At 59.1% G+C, this 18,684-nt stretch overlaps 9 protein-coding genes across 9 annotated transcripts; 5 read left to right on the top strand and 4 right to left on the bottom strand.

Annotated features, from left to right (window-relative positions):
* Positions 1-8: 8 nt before the first annotated feature.
* On the top strand, positions 9-1,521 carry FA10DRAFT_232495 (hypothetical protein; the record flags this gene model as incomplete). Its single annotated transcript, XM_025518908.1, has 2 exons — positions 9-711; positions 776-1,521. 2 exons carry the CDS (start codon positions 9-11, stop codon positions 1,519-1,521), a joined length of 1,449 nt encoding a protein of 482 aa, XP_025375763.1.
* An 802-nt stretch (positions 1,522-2,323) lies between these two features.
* FA10DRAFT_268749 (alpha/beta-hydrolase) lies at positions 2,324-4,169 on the top strand. Its single transcript, XM_025522459.1, has 2 exons — positions 2,324-3,941; positions 4,004-4,169. Exons 1-2 carry the CDS (start codon positions 2,332-2,334, stop codon positions 4,068-4,070), a joined length of 1,677 nt encoding a protein of 558 aa, XP_025375764.1. The 5' UTR covers positions 2,324-2,331; the 3' UTR covers positions 4,071-4,169.
* On the bottom strand, positions 3,980-4,894 carry FA10DRAFT_166516 (hypothetical protein). The gene has a single exon (XM_025518191.1). The coding sequence runs from the start codon at positions 4,749-4,751 to the stop codon at positions 4,143-4,145; it is 609 nt and encodes a 202-aa protein (XP_025375765.1). The 5' UTR covers positions 4,752-4,894; the 3' UTR covers positions 3,980-4,142.
* On the bottom strand, positions 4,895-6,404 carry FA10DRAFT_166515 (kinase-like protein). The gene has a single exon (XM_025518190.1). The coding sequence runs from the start codon at positions 6,097-6,099 to the stop codon at positions 5,038-5,040; it is 1,062 nt and encodes a 353-aa protein (XP_025375766.1). The 5' UTR covers positions 6,100-6,404; the 3' UTR covers positions 4,895-5,037.
* On the top strand, positions 6,247-11,491 carry FA10DRAFT_166522 (hypothetical protein). Its single transcript, XM_025518192.1, has 3 exons — positions 6,247-6,658; positions 6,739-7,555; positions 7,621-11,491. Exons 1-3 carry the CDS (start codon positions 6,394-6,396, stop codon positions 11,444-11,446), a joined length of 4,908 nt encoding a protein of 1,635 aa, XP_025375767.1. The 5' UTR covers positions 6,247-6,393; the 3' UTR covers positions 11,447-11,491.
* Positions 11,492-11,531: 40 nt separating this feature from the next.
* Positions 11,532-12,287, bottom strand: FA10DRAFT_268752 (hypothetical protein; the record flags this gene model as incomplete). Its single annotated transcript, XM_025522460.1, has 2 exons — positions 12,095-12,287; positions 11,532-12,020 (listed from the first exon to the last, which is right to left on the bottom strand). Coding segments are annotated over exons 1-2 (610 nt in total), but the record flags the coding sequence as incomplete, so codon positions are not given.
* A 133-nt stretch (positions 12,288-12,420) lies between these two features.
* FA10DRAFT_268753 (hypothetical protein) lies at positions 12,421-14,829 on the top strand. Its single transcript, XM_025522461.1, has one exon. It carries the CDS (start codon positions 12,456-12,458, stop codon positions 14,784-14,786), a length of 2,331 nt encoding a protein of 776 aa, XP_025375769.1. The 5' UTR covers positions 12,421-12,455; the 3' UTR covers positions 14,787-14,829.
* Positions 14,830-15,237: 408 nt separating this feature from the next.
* Positions 15,238-16,979, bottom strand: FA10DRAFT_261931 (acyl-CoA dehydrogenase/oxidase C-terminal; the record flags this gene model as incomplete). Its single annotated transcript, XM_025520092.1, has 5 exons — positions 15,238-15,258; positions 15,323-16,108; positions 16,167-16,357; positions 16,412-16,506; positions 16,567-16,979. 5 exons carry the CDS (start codon positions 16,977-16,979, stop codon positions 15,238-15,240), a joined length of 1,506 nt encoding a protein of 501 aa, XP_025375770.1.
* A 683-nt stretch (positions 16,980-17,662) lies between these two features.
* On the top strand, positions 17,663-18,442 carry FA10DRAFT_288109 (putative 40s ribosomal protein s21; the record flags this gene model as incomplete). The annotated part of the gene is made up of 3 exons (XM_025524179.1): positions 17,663-17,677; positions 17,832-18,048; positions 18,411-18,442. The coding sequence occupies 3 exons, from the start codon at positions 17,663-17,665 to the stop codon at positions 18,440-18,442; spliced, it is 264 nt and encodes an 87-aa protein (XP_025375771.1).
* Positions 18,443-18,684: the final 242 nt, after the last annotated feature.

Consider the following 18,684-nt stretch of genomic DNA (forward strand, 5'->3'; position numbering starts at 1 on the left):
AGGGCCTGATGGGCGGCTTTCTCGACCTTGTCTCTCCTCGCTCCGCTCAAGAAGCCCAGACGCACCCCACTGGCTCCTTTACAAAGAGGACGTCAGGCGGCAAGAAGAACCGGAGGCAGAGGAGAAGAAAGTCCGCAAGCAAGAAGCGCTCGTCGACGACTTGCCAACCCAAGAGCAGCAATTCTACTACCACTGATGGCGGGGGCGACACCAGCGGCAACAAGAACAGCACCACTACCAGCGGCAACTCGACGACGGTGCCATCAGCGGGCACTGGGTCCAAGAACACCACTGCGCCCATCAGCAGCGGCAGCGACAAGAATGCCACGACGTCCTCCAGCAACTCGACGTCGGCCAAGTCCGAACAGGGCCAGATCCTGGGCGGCTACTGGCCAAACTGGACGGCGTCCAAGGTGCCCCCAGAGTCCATCGACTGGGACCACTTTGACTACATGAACTACGCCTTTGCGATCCCCAAGTCGGATTCGACCGTCTCGTTTGACGGCGACAAGACGCTCCTGACACGGCTGGTCAAGTCGGCTCACGGTGCAAAGAGCCCCTCGAAAGTCGTGCTGAGCGTCGGTGGTTGGGGCAACAGTGCGGGCTTCAGCGGTGCAGTGGCCAGCGATTCGTCGAGGAAGAAGTTCGTCCAGACGTTTGTCGATCTGCAGAAACAGTACAATCTCGACGGTTTTGACTTTGACTGGGAGTGTGAGTAGCAGTTCCAGTGGCTCGTGGTGAGAGTTCTATGCTAATCAAAGAAACACAAATCCAGACCCCAACAATGTCCAGAATGGGCGAAGGGCCAGCTCGGACGGGCAGGACACGACCAATTTCCAGACATTCTTGCAGCAGCTCCGTGCCGCGCTGCCAGCGGGTCAGATGATCACGGCCGCCGTGCCTCAGACTGTTTGGCTCGGTTCCAACGGACAGCCTGTGGGCAGCGTTGCGCGGGCAGGTGACGCGCTGGACTACATCGTCATCATGAACTACGATGTCAACGGTGCTTCATCAACCCCTGGCCCCAACGCGCCGCTGGCCAACCTGTGCGGCAACAGCTCGCAGCCTACCGCCAGCGCTGCGGCTGGTGTCAAGCAGTGGACCGCAGCCGGCATGCCTCGGAAGAAGATCCTGCTGGGCGTGCCTGCATACGGCTACGTTCAGAACAGCAGCAAGCTCAGGCTCAAGGGTCGCAGCCTCAAGAACAGCGAGGGCACGACGGCCAATGGCCAGGTGAACTTCAACCTCCTCGTGGAGCAAGGTGCGCTCAAGAAGGGCAGCGATGGGCTGTTTGACGGTGCCAATGGATGGACAAAGTACTGGGACGACTGCTCCGACACGCCGTACCTTGCCAATGGCCAGCAGGTCGTCACGTACGATGACACCTCGTCGATGCGCGACAAGGCTGCCTTTTCGAAGCTGGCCGGCATCGCAGGCGTCAACATGTGGAGCATCGATGGTGACACAAAGGACGGAGACCTGCGCAATGCCCTCCTGCAGGGCTTCCAGGTCAACTCTTGATTCAAATAGTGCTCGGTCCGCCTAGGCTAGGAGCGATGGGATTTAAACGCTATTCCTCTACGCCTCTTCCCCTTCAAACCCTAGCCAGGCCTGACTTTGAGCTGTGGATTGGCAGTCACTCCTTTGTTGTTCCTTATCAGCCTCTCCTCTCTGCATCGGACTTTTTCCCTCCCATCCCTCTCATAGACAGTCTGTCCTGCTCATTCTTGAAAAATGCAATTGTATTCCTCTCTCTTCTCTCTCTCTCTCTCTTTCTGCGCACAGAAAGGTCACCAACGTACACGAAGAAATGTCCAGCAGGCCGAGCCCCAGAGGAAGAAGCGCCTTTGGTAGGCGTTACCCTCCCTCCCCGTTTGGTGAAATGGGATAGGCCGACCATGCAGGGATCGAAAAGTGATCTTCCTTCCAGCGAGCACTGCACGCTGATACGGAGGAAATTGTAAATCAGGTGAGCGACTCTAAGGCCAGAAGGGTGTCGTCTCAGGAATGACAGAGCGAGCGAGCGAGCGAGCGAGCAGAAGGAAGACTAAAAGAGAGAAACTGGCGTGAGATTGAGGGTGGGTCGGGTGGGAAGTGGTGAGTGGTCGTCCGAGAAGTTAAACCAGGACGAGGAAGAAGACTGAGAAGAAATCTGAGCGGGCGTCTTCACGTGTGCCAAAGACCTACACGTGCGGCTCTTATCAGCTCAGCGCACGGACTTCGCGAAGAGGGGAGGTGAACCTTCGCGGCTGGTTCGGGAGAACCTCCGTGTCTAGGCGCTTACGCATTGCTTTCCACACCGTATCGTGCTTCAGAAGGATCCGCTCGACGATGCTGGCTCGATCACTCCTGGGCGCCCTTGCGTGCGCAACAGCGGCCTGCTGGGCTACTCAGCTGCCCCTCGGGAGCACCTACCGAGAGGGCGCAGTTGCGTTTGATGCTTCGCCGCGCATCGAGCTGCCGCTCGCATCGTCGTCGTCGTCGTCGTCGTCGTCGAATGTTGTCGAGAAGATGCTTGCGTCTCACCACGAAGAGAGGCGCGGTGGACACGTTGTGCTCACGCACTCGGACTTTCCCGAAGTGAGCGTGAGGATCAAGCAGGTGGGCAAGAAGACGCGGCAGGTGAGCGACATGCTGTCGCCGCTCCACACGCACAACTCGACCGACGACGAGGCCTTCTGCGACCCCACCGTGGCGTCCTACACGGGCTATATCGACCTCATCGACGGCAAGTCGCTCTTCTTTTACTTTTTCGAGTCGCGGTCCAACCCTGCCAAGGACCCCGTCATGATGTGGACCAACGGCGGACCCGGTGCCTCGTCTGCGATGGGCCTCTTCCAGGAGCTGGGTCCCTGCCGCGTGCCATTTACCAACGGCACGCAGCGCGAAGGCCCCCCGATCAACGGCACCGAGTGGTTCCGCTACAGCTGGAATACCAACGCCAACGTCTTCTTCATCGACCAGCCCGTTGGCGTCGGCTTCTCCTACACGCGCTACGGCGTCCACACCAGCGACACTGACCAGGGCGCACGCGACGTCTATGCTTTCCTACGCCTCTTCTTTGCCGCCTTTGACAAGTTCCAGAGCAACGAATTTATCCTGTCGGGCGAGAGCTACGCGGGCCGCTACCTGCCCCGGTACGCGTCCGAGATCGTCGACCGCAACAAAGCGATCAAGCGCGCGGCCGACAAGAGCGGCCGCAAGATTAAAAAGGGCGAGCTCATCAACCTTACGCGCATGGCCATTGGCAACGGCCTCTCGGACATTGCCAAGCAGATCCCGATGTACTATGACTTTTCCTGCACCCACCGCTCGGGCGTGCACCCGCAGCTGTCGATTGAGACGTGCAAGCGCCTCAAGACGATCAAGGGACGGTGCCTGCGCGAGCTCAACGACGCCTGTCGCCAGTCGTTTGACTTTGACAGGTGTGCCCTGCATGCGCAGGCGTGCGACGAGGAGTTCAGCAGCGCCTACATGAGCACGGGCCGCAACCCGTACAATGTCGAAGACGGCTGTCCGACGGGCGTGGAAAACGACCTCTGCTACCCAATCACAAAGGACATTGCCCGCTACCTCGACCGGTCCGACGTGCGCGAGATCCTGGGCGTGCCGCCGGTGGGCGAGTTCAAGCACTTCAACGTCGAGAATTTCAAGGTCAGCGAGCGCTTTGGGCGCACGGGCGACATTCTCGTCAGCAGCGCAGACTACGTCGAGCAGGTCCTCGAGCGCGGCATCGAGGTGATGATCTACGTGGGCAAGCTCGACTGGATCTGCAACCACGTCGGCAACCTCAACTGGGTCAAGGACCTCGACTGGACCCACGGCGACGAGTTTCACGCAAAGAAGGCCTACCGCTGGCTTGTCGATGGCAAGGAAGTCGGCGAGGCAAAGGCTGGCGGCCGGCTCCAGTGGGCCACCGTCGAAGGCGCCGGACACATGGTGTGAGTGTGGAGCTTCTTTCTCTCTCTTATGACAACCTAACATGCTGACTGTCATTCTACAGACCATACGACCAGCCCAAAGTGGCTTATGAGCTGCTCAAGCGCTGGCTTGCCCGCCAGGACCTTTGATCGCGCCCGCCATCATGCTCACCGGTAACTGCGTGGAAAGACAAGAGCATGTAATGTTGCTGCAAGTTAATTTTACAGTGGTATCATCATCATCTCGCGCTCTGTGAAGCCCGCCTTGCGCAAGTTATCTGCTCTCAGGGAGCGTTCCTCTGCGTCGAGGTGCGGGAAGAGGGTGGAGGCGAGGTCCTTTGTGAGCTGCTCCATGCGGTCCTTGTCGTAGATGTCTGTCGGCCATGGGCCCCTCTTTACTTGATCGTCTTCGTCTTCTTCTTCATCTTCCTCCTCTTGCCCTGCCTTTGTCTTGATGGGCTGGCCCGCGCCGTCCTGCTCTGCCTTGCGTGCGCGCGCCGTCTTTAGCCGGTTGAGCACCTCGGAGCAGTAGGCCTCAAACACCTCGAGGCGGGCATGCATGGCGGCGTGCTCCTTGATGTGTGCGTCGCCCTGGGCAAACGCCGGCATGCGCACGGCGAGGCGCGGGAAGATGTGGGCCTCCTCGATGCTGTGGTGCATCTCGAGGTGGTGGGCGAGGCCGAGGCCGCGCTGAAGCAGCGCCTCAAGCTCGCGCCGCGGCAGCGTCTGGGAGCGCGGGATCGTGGCAGCGAGGAGCGCGTGCGTGCGGCGGAAGTTGCCGTGGAAGTAGAGCATCGTCTCGAGCAGCCGGCCGTAGACGTCGCGCGGCATTGCGGGCTCTCGTCTGTCTATATGGTGGCGGTGGTGGTGGTGGTAGTAGCTATCGTCGTCGTCGAAGTGGCGAGGCCGGGACCAATAGAAGGTTTCCTATTTATCAGTTCTGACAAAATAAACTTTGCAATCGCCGAAGGAAGGAGAGAGGCGCGTCCGGCTGACGGCCGGTCAGCACAATCATAAGTGCGTCCGCGGGCTCGACGTGGTGACGTGACAGACAAGGTGTTACAGCACACGTGCTAGCAAGGGGTATGCAGGAGGGAGAGAACGACGACGACAATGACTACGCAGGGCCGTGACGCAGAGCTGACACAAGCTGGCTGACCCTTCCTTCGTCTCGAAGGTACGCGGTGGCCTTTTGCAACCTCTCCAGGCTCCAATCTTCAAACGAGAAGGCTTCTCCGGACGCAGGAGGGGGCGGGCATTGGAGGTGCATGAGCGCGCCCCAGGCCGCCCACGTCAGCTTCGAGACGAGTGAGAAAGCCTCGATGCGCGCCTCCTTTGTCCTTCGCGCGGATTCGTCGAGCTCAGTGAAGTAGGCACGGGCGACCGTCGCAAAGACACCCGGACAGTCGTCGAGGTTGCACTCCGAGACAAAGTTGCCCAGCTCCCAGCACGGCTCGGCCATGGCTGCCAGCTCATAGTCGATGATTGTCCATCTTCGACTGTCTTCCTCATCCTCACCCTCGCCCAGGATAAAGTTGGCGGCAAGGAGGTCGTTGTGGCAGGGCACCTTGGCCTCTGAATCGTGCGCGAGTGCTTCGAGGATAGGTGCAGCCCTAGCGACTGCTTTCTTGTAGCCGTTCCAGATGTCCTGATTCGGTCTGAGTTCTCTGGCCTTGTCTACGTATCTCTGCCGAGCCTGCAGTGGGTCAAAGACACCGGGAATTGTCGCTGGGACGTCTACTTCGGTGCGATGCCGGTCGTGCAGTCGTCTGATCGTCGTAATCACAGATTGTGAACCGTCTCGTGAAGTCAGGATCTCCCTCATCCTCTCGTTATCCAATGTAGTCCCAGGAGCAAATTCGAGTGCGAGCGCGCCTCCATGCCCTCCTCCTTCCGCGGCGGCAACAGCACCGAGCACAGCGGGGCCTACACCAGCCGCGTGTGCCCTCCTTGCGCAGAACTCTTCCGCCTTCCGATCGTAGCCAAGGAGCGCCGTCGTGCTGCTCCTGAACCGTCGCAGAGTAATGCGCCGGCCATCGGAAAGCGTCACGAGGACATTGTCATTTGTGAGACCGCCGCCCAGCGACTCGCTTTTGGCGACGGAGCTTCGTGCGAGACTGGGAATCGCTCCAATGGCCTCCTCTACGCCGATGAGCTCCTCGCCTATGCCGTGGCCCATTCGATTGTGTGTCGCCGAGGATCGATGCCTTCGTACTCTGATCTTCAAGAGTAGTAGAGTAGCCCTAGCAATAGTGGCAGTACTAGTAGTAGCAGCAGTGGGAAGACCCTCGAAGTTGCCCTGTGCGCGCGCGCTATTTTCCCGGCCGAATATCCGCCCGTCTGGGCTTTATTTTCGTGGCTTCTATCAATCGCTTTGACTGGGCGTGCGCTCTTTGTCTGTCTGTCTGTCCGTCCCTGCGCTACCAACAGCAGCACTCCTTCTTCTTACCAGACAGAGGAGCGACGAGTGACAATGGAGGGCCAGGAGTCGCCCATCCCGAGCGTCCAGCTTCCCGACTCGGTCGATTCTGCCCCGGGCCCCATGAGCCCGCCGGGCACACCGTCGCTCTCCTGGACGGCCGCCGCTGCTCCAGCTCCTTCGGCTTCGACGGGGGACAGCAGCCGAAGAAGCCGGACCGATGCCATTTGGACCGCACGCGAGAATGCCGTCGTCAAGAACAGGCAGGGAAGCGTGCTGACGCGCGGCCTCATCCTCAAGACGGACCACTTTGCAGGCCGTGAGTCTTCTGTCGTGCCTTTGGGTGATGCTAGTCCTCGACTGACAAGGCCATGAAATTTGCCCCTCATGATTTCAAAGTCAGAAGGCCAAATCTGGGCGTCCACCTCCAGGGCGCGCCCAACTTTCGTCAGGCAGGCACGGGCGGGCTGGAAGTGTACGGCGTCGCACAGCCCACCATCTCGGGCATCAAGACGATTCTGAGCGTGCTCCAGTGCGCCCCAGCCTCCTCCTCCAGTACCTCCCACAGGACCAGCGACGATCACGTCAGCAGCAGACGGAGAGGTAATGGCCGGCAAGAGGAGAGAAAGGGCCGCAGTGCCCGTGGGCCCGTCTCTGCTGCCTCTCATGCCGACAGGGCAGCCAGCGTCACACCAAGGCTGGGCCCTGCCTCGTCGATCAAGGCGACCAGCTCACCGAGGCCCGACCCGTCCGACGTGACTGACATTGAGGCATCTCGATCGCTCGGCTCTACGCCTCCGATCAACGGGCTGGACGCGCAAGTGAGCTCGACGAAGCGGGAGCCAATAACGGGCAGGCGATGCGTCTGGGCATGCACGCGAAACGAGCCCGTCGTCTACGTCGGAGGTCGGCCGTTTGTGCTGAGAGAGGCAGAGCGGCCGATTGACAATTTTTCCCTCTCGGAGCGCGCAGACAACCTCGAGGGCATCGAGCAGCGGCTCAAGTCGGACATTCTCAATGAGGCCGGCCGCTACGGTGGCCTGCTCATGGTCCACGAGGAGGACGAGCAGGGAGGCGTGCGGCCCGCCTGGGTCGCCGTCGATGCAGTTGAGGTCAAGACGCTGCGTGAGGTCTGGGAAGGCCTCAGCGTGGCAGGATGGCGGTGCGACTACCACAGAATCCCCATTGCCGAAGACCAACCGATGGAGAACAACTAGTGAGCATGTCTTTTCCCACTCTTGATCAAACAACAGTGTTTTTGTTTGCTCACCTCCGATGAAGCCTCGATGCGTACACACAGATCATCAAGGACATTGATCCTACGAGGACCGCATTCGTGGCCAACTGCGGGCTGGGCGTGAGGCGGACATCGTTTGCCATGGTCGCTGCTCTGCTGGTACGACGACGCCAGATGATGCTTCTCGGTCATCCGGACCCCTTCCCTGCCGGCGGTCGTGGTACCCCCAACAGGGCGCAGGGCGGTGCAAGGGGAGTCGCAAAGTCTCTCCAGATTGCCTCGGAGCAGCAGTCCCACGCCAAGGCCCTCTTGCAGCTCGTCCAGGTCCTCGGCGCGAGCCTGTCCAACACTGGCGGCTCGGGCGCCGCCATTGAGATTCTCCTCAGCCAGCCTCTGCTTCTCAGCGCCCTCAAGAGTGCAAACGACGGCGACTACGGTGTCATCAGGCAGCTCGTGGGCCTCCTCGACGACGGTGCCGACACAAAGGAATCGGTCGATTTTGCCATCGACAGCTGTGCCCACGTCATTCACCTCCGGCACTCCATCCTCGAATCCAGGGTGCGCTATGCAGTCGCTGCCCCGCAGCTCGAGACTGCTGCCACCAATGGACAGGCGAGAACGAGCCAGGTGCCTGCGTCGCAGCACCTTCGCCGCGCTCTGCAGGGTCTCGAGCAGTACTATTTCCTCGTCGCGTTTGCCTCGTACGTCAATGGCAGCGAGACGGCCGTCTTTTCGCACCGCTTTGCCACCTGGCTCAAGAACCGGGCCGAGATCTGGCACACGGTGACACGAGTCCGGACAAAGGGTGCCCAGCTCTACTTTTTCGACCCCATTGCCGATCTCAGCGGGCTGAGCAGGGGCTCAGAGTCTGTGCGCAGCATACAGCAGCGCAGCATGGGTGCGCAAGGCGGCGGCGGCGACGACAATCTCGTGCCGGGCGATGAATTTGCAGACCACGTCGTGCGCAACCGGGCCGGCCTCGTGCTGCGGCCGCACATGCTTCTCAAGGAGGACATCTGGCGCAGCATCGTCCGTCGCAGCTCACAGGCGCTGCAGGGCCAGAACGTGCGCGGTGCTGTCAACTTTCGTCGCATTCCGGGGAGCAACGTCTTTGCTACCGGCCAGCCGACAATCGAGGGTATCCGCAACATTCTCCGAAGCATTGAGACGCAGCTGGGGAGGAGTAATTCAAATAGCAAGGCGCCGCTCCAGGTCACATTTATCAACTTGCGAGAGGAGCCCATCTGCCACGTCAATGGCAAGCCCTACTGTCTTCGCCAGAAGGGTATGAGCCTGCGAAACATCAAGTCGTACTCTGGCATTTCCTGGGCTCGTCTGACACTGCTCGAGGACCGGTTGAAGAATGATGTGCTTGCCGAGCTCGACAATGGAGACGGCAGGCTCCTCCTGCACACCGAGACCGACGAAGGCGATGTCGTGCCCGTGTGGGAGGAAGCCAACGCGAGCGACGTCGAGACGCTGCAGGATGTCATGAACAAGGTGTCGGATGAGCTTCAGCAGGGTCGCTCTCATCGTCTTCCAATCACCGAAGCTGGAGAGGAGACTGCAGGTAATGACGAGCAGGTGGACGACTCGGAGAGGAAGCCGAATGTCGAGCTCGTTTATCGCAGACTGCCCATCACTGCCGAGAAGCCGCCAGACTTTTCAGACATTGCCGGCATCATGCGTGCGGTCCTCAAGACCCAGATGGAGTCGACCAACTCATGCATCGTTCTCAACTGCCAGCTGGGAAGGGGTCGGTCGACGCTAACGTCGGTCATTGTCCTCTTGATTATGCGGTGGCTCCAGGTGAACAGCAAGCAGGACGAAGACCGCGCGAGCAGCCACCATGACGAGGAGGAGGAGGCAGAGGAAGAAGCCGTCGTGCCTCCGAAGAGACAGCCACTGAGCTACCATATCATCAATGGCCTTCTTCGTGTCATTCCGCGAGGGTTGGATGCCAAGCGAGCCGTCGATGAGGAGATTGACCGCAGCTCGGCCGTATACAACTTGCGCGACGCCATAGAAGACGCCCGTCTGGCCGCTGAGGACCTCGAGGATGAGCAGCTGAAGCGACAGCGCATCCAGAGCGGCGTCCATAACCTTCGAAGGTACTTTGAGCTCATCGTCTTTCAGGCCTACCTCGACGCCACGTCACCCACGACGGTCGAGGAGGTGCCTTCGTTTGAGTCCTTTGTTAAGAAGCAGCCCGTGTTTAGCACGCTGTCTAACGAGTTTGACAAGATCGACATTGCCACCATCACGCCGCTGCAAAAGGTCGGTGACAGCTCGTCGGCGGTGGGCATGGCCTTGAACGAAGAGGTGCAGGAGGTGGTCAGCAATCGATCAGGCACGATCCTGAGCGCATACACGATGCTCAAGTCGGACATGTTCCCAGGCCTGGCGAAGATCAACCTCAGCCAGATTCCGGGCATTCCGAATCTGAGGGGCGTGCAACCCATCCTCGGCTGGTCTCCGTCTTCGAGCTCGATCCCACCCACGCCGGCTACGGGCCAGGACCAGATGTCCTGGTCGGTTGCTTCGCTCGCGCCACCGCCGATTGAGACGTGGGGACACGGCATGCCGTCGATTGAAGGCCTGAGAAAGGGACTTGAAAGGATGGGCGCGGGGCCCTCCTCTTCCTCCTCGGCGTCGAGTGCTGCCGCGGGCGGAGACGAGAGCAGCGGTGTGGTGGCGACGAGTCTGCGAGAAGAGGCCGTGTGCGTCATCAATGGGCGACCTCACGTCTTGCGTCTGGCCGACCAGCCATTCACAAACATGGAAGCGACGGGCATCACGACGGAGGCTGTCGAGCGCATGGAGGCTGCTCTCAAAGCGGACGTCCTGGCCGAGGCAAAGCGCTACGATGGCCGGCTGCTGCTGCACGACGAGGTGGTGAACTCGACGACTGGCTCGTTTGAGATCATCCCCGTCTGGGAGACGGTGAAGGAGGAAGATGTCCTGACGCCCAAGGAGATGTATGCGATGGTGCAGCGCGAGGGCTACAGGGTCCAGTACGCGCGGGTGGCTGTCACCGACGAGCAGGCGCCCATCCCGACGGTGTTCAACGAGATGGAGGAGCGGGTCAAGCTGGCGCTGCGGACGCAGGCAGCCTGCGTGTGGAATTGCCAGATGGGAAGGGGCAGGACAACGACGGGCATGGTCATTGCGAGCCTGGTCTCGACGGTGTACCACTGGGGTGAGGAATTGCTCTTCCCCGGCTCCACCTCTGCCCTCTCGAACTCGGCCGCGTCGGTGCAGGACCTTTCGGCGTCATGGTCGGGTCTCGGCCTCGAAGCGCCCGCGAACAGCAACGGCACAGAGGGCAGGGGCATGTCGGAGCCCAAGGACGCGCTGGACAACCGCGAGGACGAGCTGTGGCTCCAGGGCGAGTACCGGACCGTGCTCCAGCTCGTCGCCATCCTCCGGCACGGAAAGCTCGCAAAGCGGCTCACCGACATGTCGATCGATCGCATGGACGCGGTGCAAAACTTGAGAAAGGCCATCTACGACAGCAGACTCCGGGCCGACAATGCCGATGCGGGCAGCAAAAAAGAGCGGCACCTCACACGCGTCTACACCAACTACCTCAAGCGATATGGGTATCTGATTGTATTTGCCAACTACTTGCTCGAGAAGATGGCGAGGATGGTCGAGATCCAGCAGCAGCACGCTGTTACGGCCTCTACGTCGGAAGAGGGCGAAGACGACGCGAGGTCGGTGACGAGCAGGGGCACCAGGACGAACAGCTTGTCGAGAGAGGGTCTTGTGAGGAGCAGGGACGACGAGGCCTACTTTCCCAGCTTCATCAGCTGGCTGGACACCAGGCGCGAGATCAGGTCCATCTTGGGCAAGGACCGGCTGGAATAGCACACTTGCAAAATACATTTTTACACTTCATGCAATCTCTAATGATGAACAAGCGTAGGATGAGGATGAGGTAGTTTGGGTGAATGCTGCCTAAATTAGCCTAGACGGATGGAAGGTGCAACGTCGTCGAGCTTCAATTCGTGGGCCTGTACGAGAAGCAGTGCCGCTGTCGCAGCTGACACGGTCAGGCCTGCATAGCATAGCGTTCAGCCAATCGGGGAGCTGAAAGAAGCCTAAGTATGTAGGGGGTTCCCACTCACCGAGCAACGCGGCCGCCTCGATGCTCTTTGCGACGGCCAACGACGCACCTCCCTGCGTCTGGACTGCTCCCTTCTCGACAGCCGCGCCGCTTGGGGCAGCAGCCGATGGAGCAAAGAGGAGCGTCAGAATGATGCCCGAGAACTGCGCGCTCGCCAGGGCCAGCGCGAGCTTTGGCCAAAAGAGGCCGGCGAGGAGCGTGGGGAGCGCATAGTTGAAGGTCGACGAGTACGGGCTCGAACTCGTGGAGGGGCGTCGAGCGGCGATGGACACGACTGTGGAGGTGGAGAGGAGCATGAGGAGGATGTAGCCATACCTGAAACGCTGCAATGGTCAACTCTATGTCTCATTGCTAGCAGAGAAAGGGCTTGCGAGCGCGGCTAGACTCACCCGACAGGAAGCAGCGAAGGGACGTTGGTGACGCGTCCTCCGGTCTGCGCGGCTGGGCTGTACAGGTGATAGGCCGCGGGTGCGACGGCGGCAAGAGCCGGCAGGAGGATACTGCGAACTTGCGAAGTCATCGTTATCGCTTCCAGAGATGAAGAGGAAGGAGTTTTGAGGAGGCAGAAGGGAGCAAGATCGGGTCCTCTTGTCTGTCTTCCAAAAGCGGCTCTCTCTTTGCAGCGGTATCTCGCAGGAAGTCCGTGCACAGTCCAACATCAAAGGCTTCTAAAACACGTGTTATTCTGCGCGCGCCGGTTTGATATGCTCGCTCACTTTGTCTCTCTTTGCAGAGGCCCTCTCGGACGGTATGCAGAGACCATCGAGACGGACGTTGACAGCGACAGCAATTGACGTCCTTGGTCGCCTGCTGTCGGCCCGAGGCTCGATACATCTCTTGCGAAGCATCGCTCTGCTCGTTGTCTTCTGGTATGAGCGGCTGATCTTCGACGCCTCGGCGCTATCCTGCCTAGCGACACCACCCACGTCGCCCGGCTCGTCGTCGCTCAAGTACAACGCACCGCTGCGCTCCGTGAGCATCGTTCTGCTTGCGGACCCACAGCTCATCGACGTCGAGACCTACCCGCGGCTCAAGGCGCTCCCTTGGCCATGGCGGCGCATCAGCCAGGCAGCCGTGCGATGGGCCAGCGACACATACGTCCGCAAAGCGCACATGGCTGTCGTGCGACCTTCCGGCAGGAGGCAGACGACGGGCACGATTGTCCTGGGCGACTTGCTGGACGGAGCGAGGCGGCCCGTAAGGAGCGTAGAGGAGATGCAGGACTACACGAGCCTCGTGGGCAGATTCCGTGCCGCCGTTCCGGAGACGGTGCCGAGCCTTTACATGCCGGGGAACCACGACATTCGGCTACCTGTGTCGCAGGACGCGAAGCTGCGGGAAGAGTACGATGACAGCAGGAGCCGATGGCTGGCGCACTGGGGCCTTCGACGTAATGGCTGGGGCAGGACAACGTGGAGCGTGGACGCAGACGTGGGAGGGGATCGGACAAACGTGCTTGTCAGACCCAAGGGTAGCGGGCCCAGGGTCACAGTGACGGATGAGAACGAAGAGTTGAACCCGACGATCAATGCGAGGATCCCCTTGTATCTCGACAAGACGTCTGAGCGCCCTTCGCACGAGATTATCATTGTCGATTCTACAGAGCTCGTAGGCATGCAGGCGCTCGAGGACGCCTCTGCCACGACGAGCAACCCTCTCGGCTGGACAAAGGAGGCTATCAAGCGCTTCCCCTCGACATACTACTTTGTCGAGGCGATCAAGACAGAGTGGAACCCCAAAAAGGCGCAGCTGCAGCCTCAACGCATCCTCTTTTCGCACATCCCACTCTGGCGCGAAAAAGAGGAGGAATGTAATTGGGTTGGGGCCAAGCACAAGATCAGACGGGAGCATTCGGGAAGCCTCGTTCAAGGAAGCGATGCCGAGCAGACGTATCGGAATCTGATCTCGCCCGACGTTTCTTCGTGGCTCATGCGCTCCATCAAGCCAGACGTCATCTTCTCGGGAGACGACCACGACCATTGTGAGGTGGTGCACTCATACGCTAGCATGGGAGACTTGACGGAAATGGCCCAGATGCCGGGAGAGGGCCTCACAAGTCAGGGGATTCGGAATGCGCCCGAGATGGAAAAGGGCCAGGCAATGGAGCTCACAGTCAAGTCCATGAGCATGACTGAGGGCGTTCGACGGCCTGGCTACGCGCGCCTCAGGCTGGACCTGGTCGATGATCGTCCCGGCGGCAGATTTCACCCTTTTGCAAACGACCCAGCTTTGGCGGGGACCAATGCCTCGTATGCCCCTTCGCTTGCCTATGTTCCCTGCTCGCTGCCGTCGCAACTCACCATCTGGACTCTTTCCTACCCAATCTGGCTCCTCCTCGTCACGTTGGCCCTCGTGCTGGATCGACGCTTCAGATTCATGCATCGGCTCGACAAGGCTGTTCGGGACACTATTGTCGGGTGGAGGCTCGCCCTCGGTTCGATTCCCGATGAAGATGAGGACGACGACGAAGTTGGAGAAGCTGCCGCGGAGGCAGAAAGATTCGAGGTGGGCGACGATGAGGAAGACGAGGACGAAAAGGGCGATTCGACAGAAGGTGAAGACGACGAAGACGACCAGCATGAGGAGGGCGATGTGGTCTTTGACAGGGATGATGAGGAGACAAATGGAAATGGGGAGTCATGGGCGCTCGTCGAGGAGGGCAGGAAGGGAGGGCCTAAGGGGAAAAGCCGTGCTACGACAGCCTTTACATCGGGCGAGGGCAGTAGCAGTCGACGGAAGAAGAGCAGCAAGCAAAAGACCTCGCGAGGGAAGCCGCGAAAGGCAGGCAAGAAAATCCGCTTTGGAAATGCTGCCTCACCCTCGGCAAGACCAGCGACGACGCTACTGGGGCGAATCTCCAAATTTTTGGCGATTGGGGGTGGGAACGGCTACAAGAGGATCTCGTCAAGATTGAGCGGTGGAATGGGGACTAGCAGCAATTTCGGCAGCCGAGCCTGGCGCGAGATTCGGAGACTGAGCTACACGGGCGAAGGTGTGCGGCTCGATCGAGGGCCGATGGTGGAATGGGTCCAGGTCATTGGCTGGGCAATCGCTCTCTGGGTGTGGTTGCAACTGTTCTGAGACAGTAGAGAGTGATCATTCCAATACAATACAAGTCAAAGAAACAAAGTAGACTGATGAAAGGACTAGAGCCGAGACGAGAGAGCAAAGGCCAGTTGCCTGTCAGTGCTCTCGAGATTGCTGCCAAGTGAAAGGACATCAAGTTCGGCCAAGGCGGTAGCAAGGCCTCCTTCGACGCCGCAGAGCCACCTCCTCGCGGTCTCGAGCTCGATGGCTGGATCTCCCCGTTCGATGTTGGAGGCAGATTGTGAGCTGCTGGACGATGACCAAGCTGCTTGCTCGAGCAGGCCCACGCCACATGTAAGGATAGCAATGAGCTCAAGAAGGTTGCGAGCATAGCGATTGTCGCCCTTGTCCAGTGCTCGGCCCTCGGCGTAGACTTGCCTGATCGTGGTCCAAAGGACATCGAGCTTCTTTTTGATCTGATCGACTTTGCCAGCGTCGGCAGCCTTCAAGACGGACAACGACGCCTCTACCGACTTTGTGCAGTCCTCTAGCCACTCTTCCAACGCGAGGCCCTTGGTCTGTTGCATAACCCTTGCCACGTCGAGGCTGAGGATGCTTGGCGTTCCCTCCCAGATGCGCTCCACCATCGTGTCCCTCAACGCCTCTGTCATTGGGTTTTCGGCCATGTAGCCCTGCCCACCCATCGCCTCGATGCATTGCGCAATTGCTTCCGTCGCACGATAAGAGGTGAAGGCTTTGACAGTCGGCGTGAGGATGCGAAGCCTCCGCTTGTCGCGGTCTGAGGCCGAGCCCGTCTCTGACTTGCCGAGGAGGAGCGTCGTAGAGAGATAAAGCTGGAGCAGGGCGCGGTAGCATACAGCCACGCGCGCAAGCCGGTCTGCATGCATAGGGATGTCTTTGAGCAGCTTTGGCTTGCCACGGACACCGACAACCCGTGTGTGCGAGTAGGAATCAACGATCTGGAGGGCACGGCCAACCGCAGAGACACAGTTGGTGGCACAGTAGAGTCGGGTGATGTTGAGCACAGAAGCGATCTGGGCCACCCCTCGGCCTTCTTGGCCAATAAGCTCGCCAACAGCATTGCTGAGCTCCAACTCGGCGGTGGGCACATTTTGCGTGCCGAACTTTTCCTTGAGACGATGGACCTTGATCCCGTTGAAGGGGCTCGAAGCGGCCGTCTCCTCGACATACGATGCACCAGCCGGGATGGCTGGACGGTTCTTTTTATGGAGGGGAACGATGAAGAGCGACAGGCCTTTGGATCCAACGGAGTTGTCGGGATTCGTGCGTGCCAGTGCAAGAGACCCGTGCCCATCGATGGCTGATGAGAACCATTTGAAGCCATTCACGAGGTACTATGCAATTAGAAGATGTCAGCACCTGTTCTTTCGTCTTCTCAAAAGTTAATCTCACCAGGTCTCCTGCCTTTGCAGGGCGGCCGGTATCCATCAGAGGGGCAGCGCGGGTCTCTGTCATGCCAACGTCTGAGCCTCCGATCGTCTCAGTCATCCATTGCCCCGTCTGCCAAGACTCGTTTGGGTCCCTTGACAAGAGCTTCGGGAGGTATTTGTCCTGCTGTTCGGGTGTCCCGTAGAGCTCCAGAGCTATTGACCATCGTCAGCTGTCGACGTGGATTTCCACAAAGACAAAGAACTCACTCCTGATTGCACCGTCGGTCATGGAGAAGGGGCAGAGGCTGACCCTCGAGTCGGGAGCGAAGATCAACAAACGCACGAACTCGTAAAGGCGTGCACTGTATGCCCATATCACGGTCAGCAAGAACTTGTGCTGTATGCCTAAGTGGATAACTCACAGATTGCCGAGCTTGGCACGGCCGCCGAGGCTCTCTGGACCTCGCAGCCAAGATTCCTGTCCTTTCTCGCCATAGCCTTCGCCAACAAGGCCGTGTCTTGTGATGAAGTCCTTCAGACCTCTCCAGCCTTCGCTCGTCTCCACACGGTCTACCCTTTTTCCCCACTCGTCGTACTGCACCAACCGAGGGTGGGTGCCCGGACGATCGCACAGAGCTGCCAGCGCCCGCGCGTCCGTCGCGCTCGTCCTTGAGAAGGCCGCGAGCGAGTCAAAGATGCGCGTCGCTTCTTCAGAACCCGTGTCTCGGATATTTGATAAAACGTAGCGACCTACGCTTTGTCGAAGCGCCGGATCGCTCGACCAGCTGTCGCCGATCGTAAAGGGCGTGTGGGCGTGGACCTCCTCGATGCGCATCTTCCGTCGGACCTCCTCTTGAATTGGAAAGGAACTGCCTCGGAGAGAAAAATCTGGGGAAGTGTCACTATTTAAGCTGTCGCGTTTGGTACGAATAGCTTCCACGCATGAATCCATCTAGATTCGGTGGTCCGCGGAGCTATTCAAGAATCAGGCAAGACCACCTACCTCTCCGGCTTGCAGCTCACCCGGCAGCCACTGATGGCTCACCGAACGCCGGATAGATCACCATGCATGCTTACTTGCTTCTCTCTCTCGATGGCACTTTCCATTCGGCGAAGCAATTCGTGATCACCGGGGAATGCATCGCGACGCAGCATCCATTGCGGCACCTACGCTCTTGTAGTGGTGCAAGCTTGTCTGAATGAGAATCTCGAGAGGAAGGCAAATATTCAATGCAGTCTGAGCACTCCGTAGCGCAGTGCAGAGCCTTGCTACAAGACCGAACTCAAGAAGGTCCGCGATAGCAAGCTTCGCCATCTGCCATCGAAAAGGGCAACCGTCTCCTACGACAAAGCAAAGGTCAGAATCGAAATTGCATTCTAAATTATTTTGTCATCTCATGAACCGCACTTGTGTCATTTTAAACACGTGTCGCGCTGCGGATTTTGCAGCGCCCGTTCAACGCTCAAGAACAACGACGACCACCGAACCATCACCAAAGCACCTAACCCAACGACAAAATGGAGAACGACCGCGTGAGTACCTCTTGAGCTGGCCATCACGATGCCCGACGACGGCAATGCATGCACCGGTGCATACATTTGCTGCTCTGGCTGCCGCCGTCTCGTTTCTTTGCGTCGATGTGAAAGGCTGGTTTGCTGAAACCCAGGCTTCTTCCCATTGCAACAGGGAGACCTCATCGATCTGTACGTGCCCCGCAAGTGCGCCGCCACTGGCCGCATCATCGAGTCCAAGGACCACGCCTCGGTTCAGATCGCCGTTGCCGACGTCGACGAGAGCGGAAAGATGATCCCGGGCTCGACCACCGCCTTCCCCCTCAGCGGCTACGTCAGGGCCCAGGGCGAGAGCGATGACAGCCTTAACAGGCTTGCCACCAAGGAGGGACGTGAGTGTCTTTGATCAGCGTGCAGCGAGCGTTTCAGATGAAGTGAGAGAGCGAAAGGACGGAGGAAGGAGCAAGGAAGGATACTGGGAGAGAAGGAGGAACGAGGAGGAGAGATCGCTCATGACAGTCGGCACCCAAATGGCCTCCCTTAAACGGTCGGGGATGCCGGATTCCTAGGGTTTCCTCTTTTTTGGAGGGGCTCTATACCGAGCGAAGAGCGTTATCGCGGCACATTTAGAGCTTGGATGCCCCTTTCACCCGTGGGCCCTCGAGTGTCATATTGTCGCGACATTCTTTCTTTTCTTTGCTCTGCTGAGAAGATCATCACAGACGCTGACTCTTCCTCTCTCACGGCATTGCAGTCCTCCGTGGTGTCTGGTCGTACCAGAAGTAAATGGATCGACCGGTTCTCTCCCTCTTCACCTACCCTGTACTATGTCAACACATCACCGCGATCGGACATGCTCTTCGAGCACACCAAAATACAAGCATCTACATCTATTCAATCAACCATGATTGTCTTTTCCCAGAGACTCACACCGGAGAGAAAGGATGTGAACAAGAAAGGAAGAGGCGGAAGGAAGATGAGACTAGTAACTTGGAAAGATTGTTGAAGAGCTTTGTTAGGGAGGGTAT

This window comes from Acaromyces ingoldii (assembly GCF_003144295.1).
Source record: "Acaromyces ingoldii strain MCA 4198 unplaced genomic scaffold FA10scaffold_5, whole genome shotgun sequence".
Classification (NCBI taxonomy): Eukaryota; Fungi; Basidiomycota; class Exobasidiomycetes; order Exobasidiales; family Cryptobasidiaceae; genus Acaromyces; species Acaromyces ingoldii.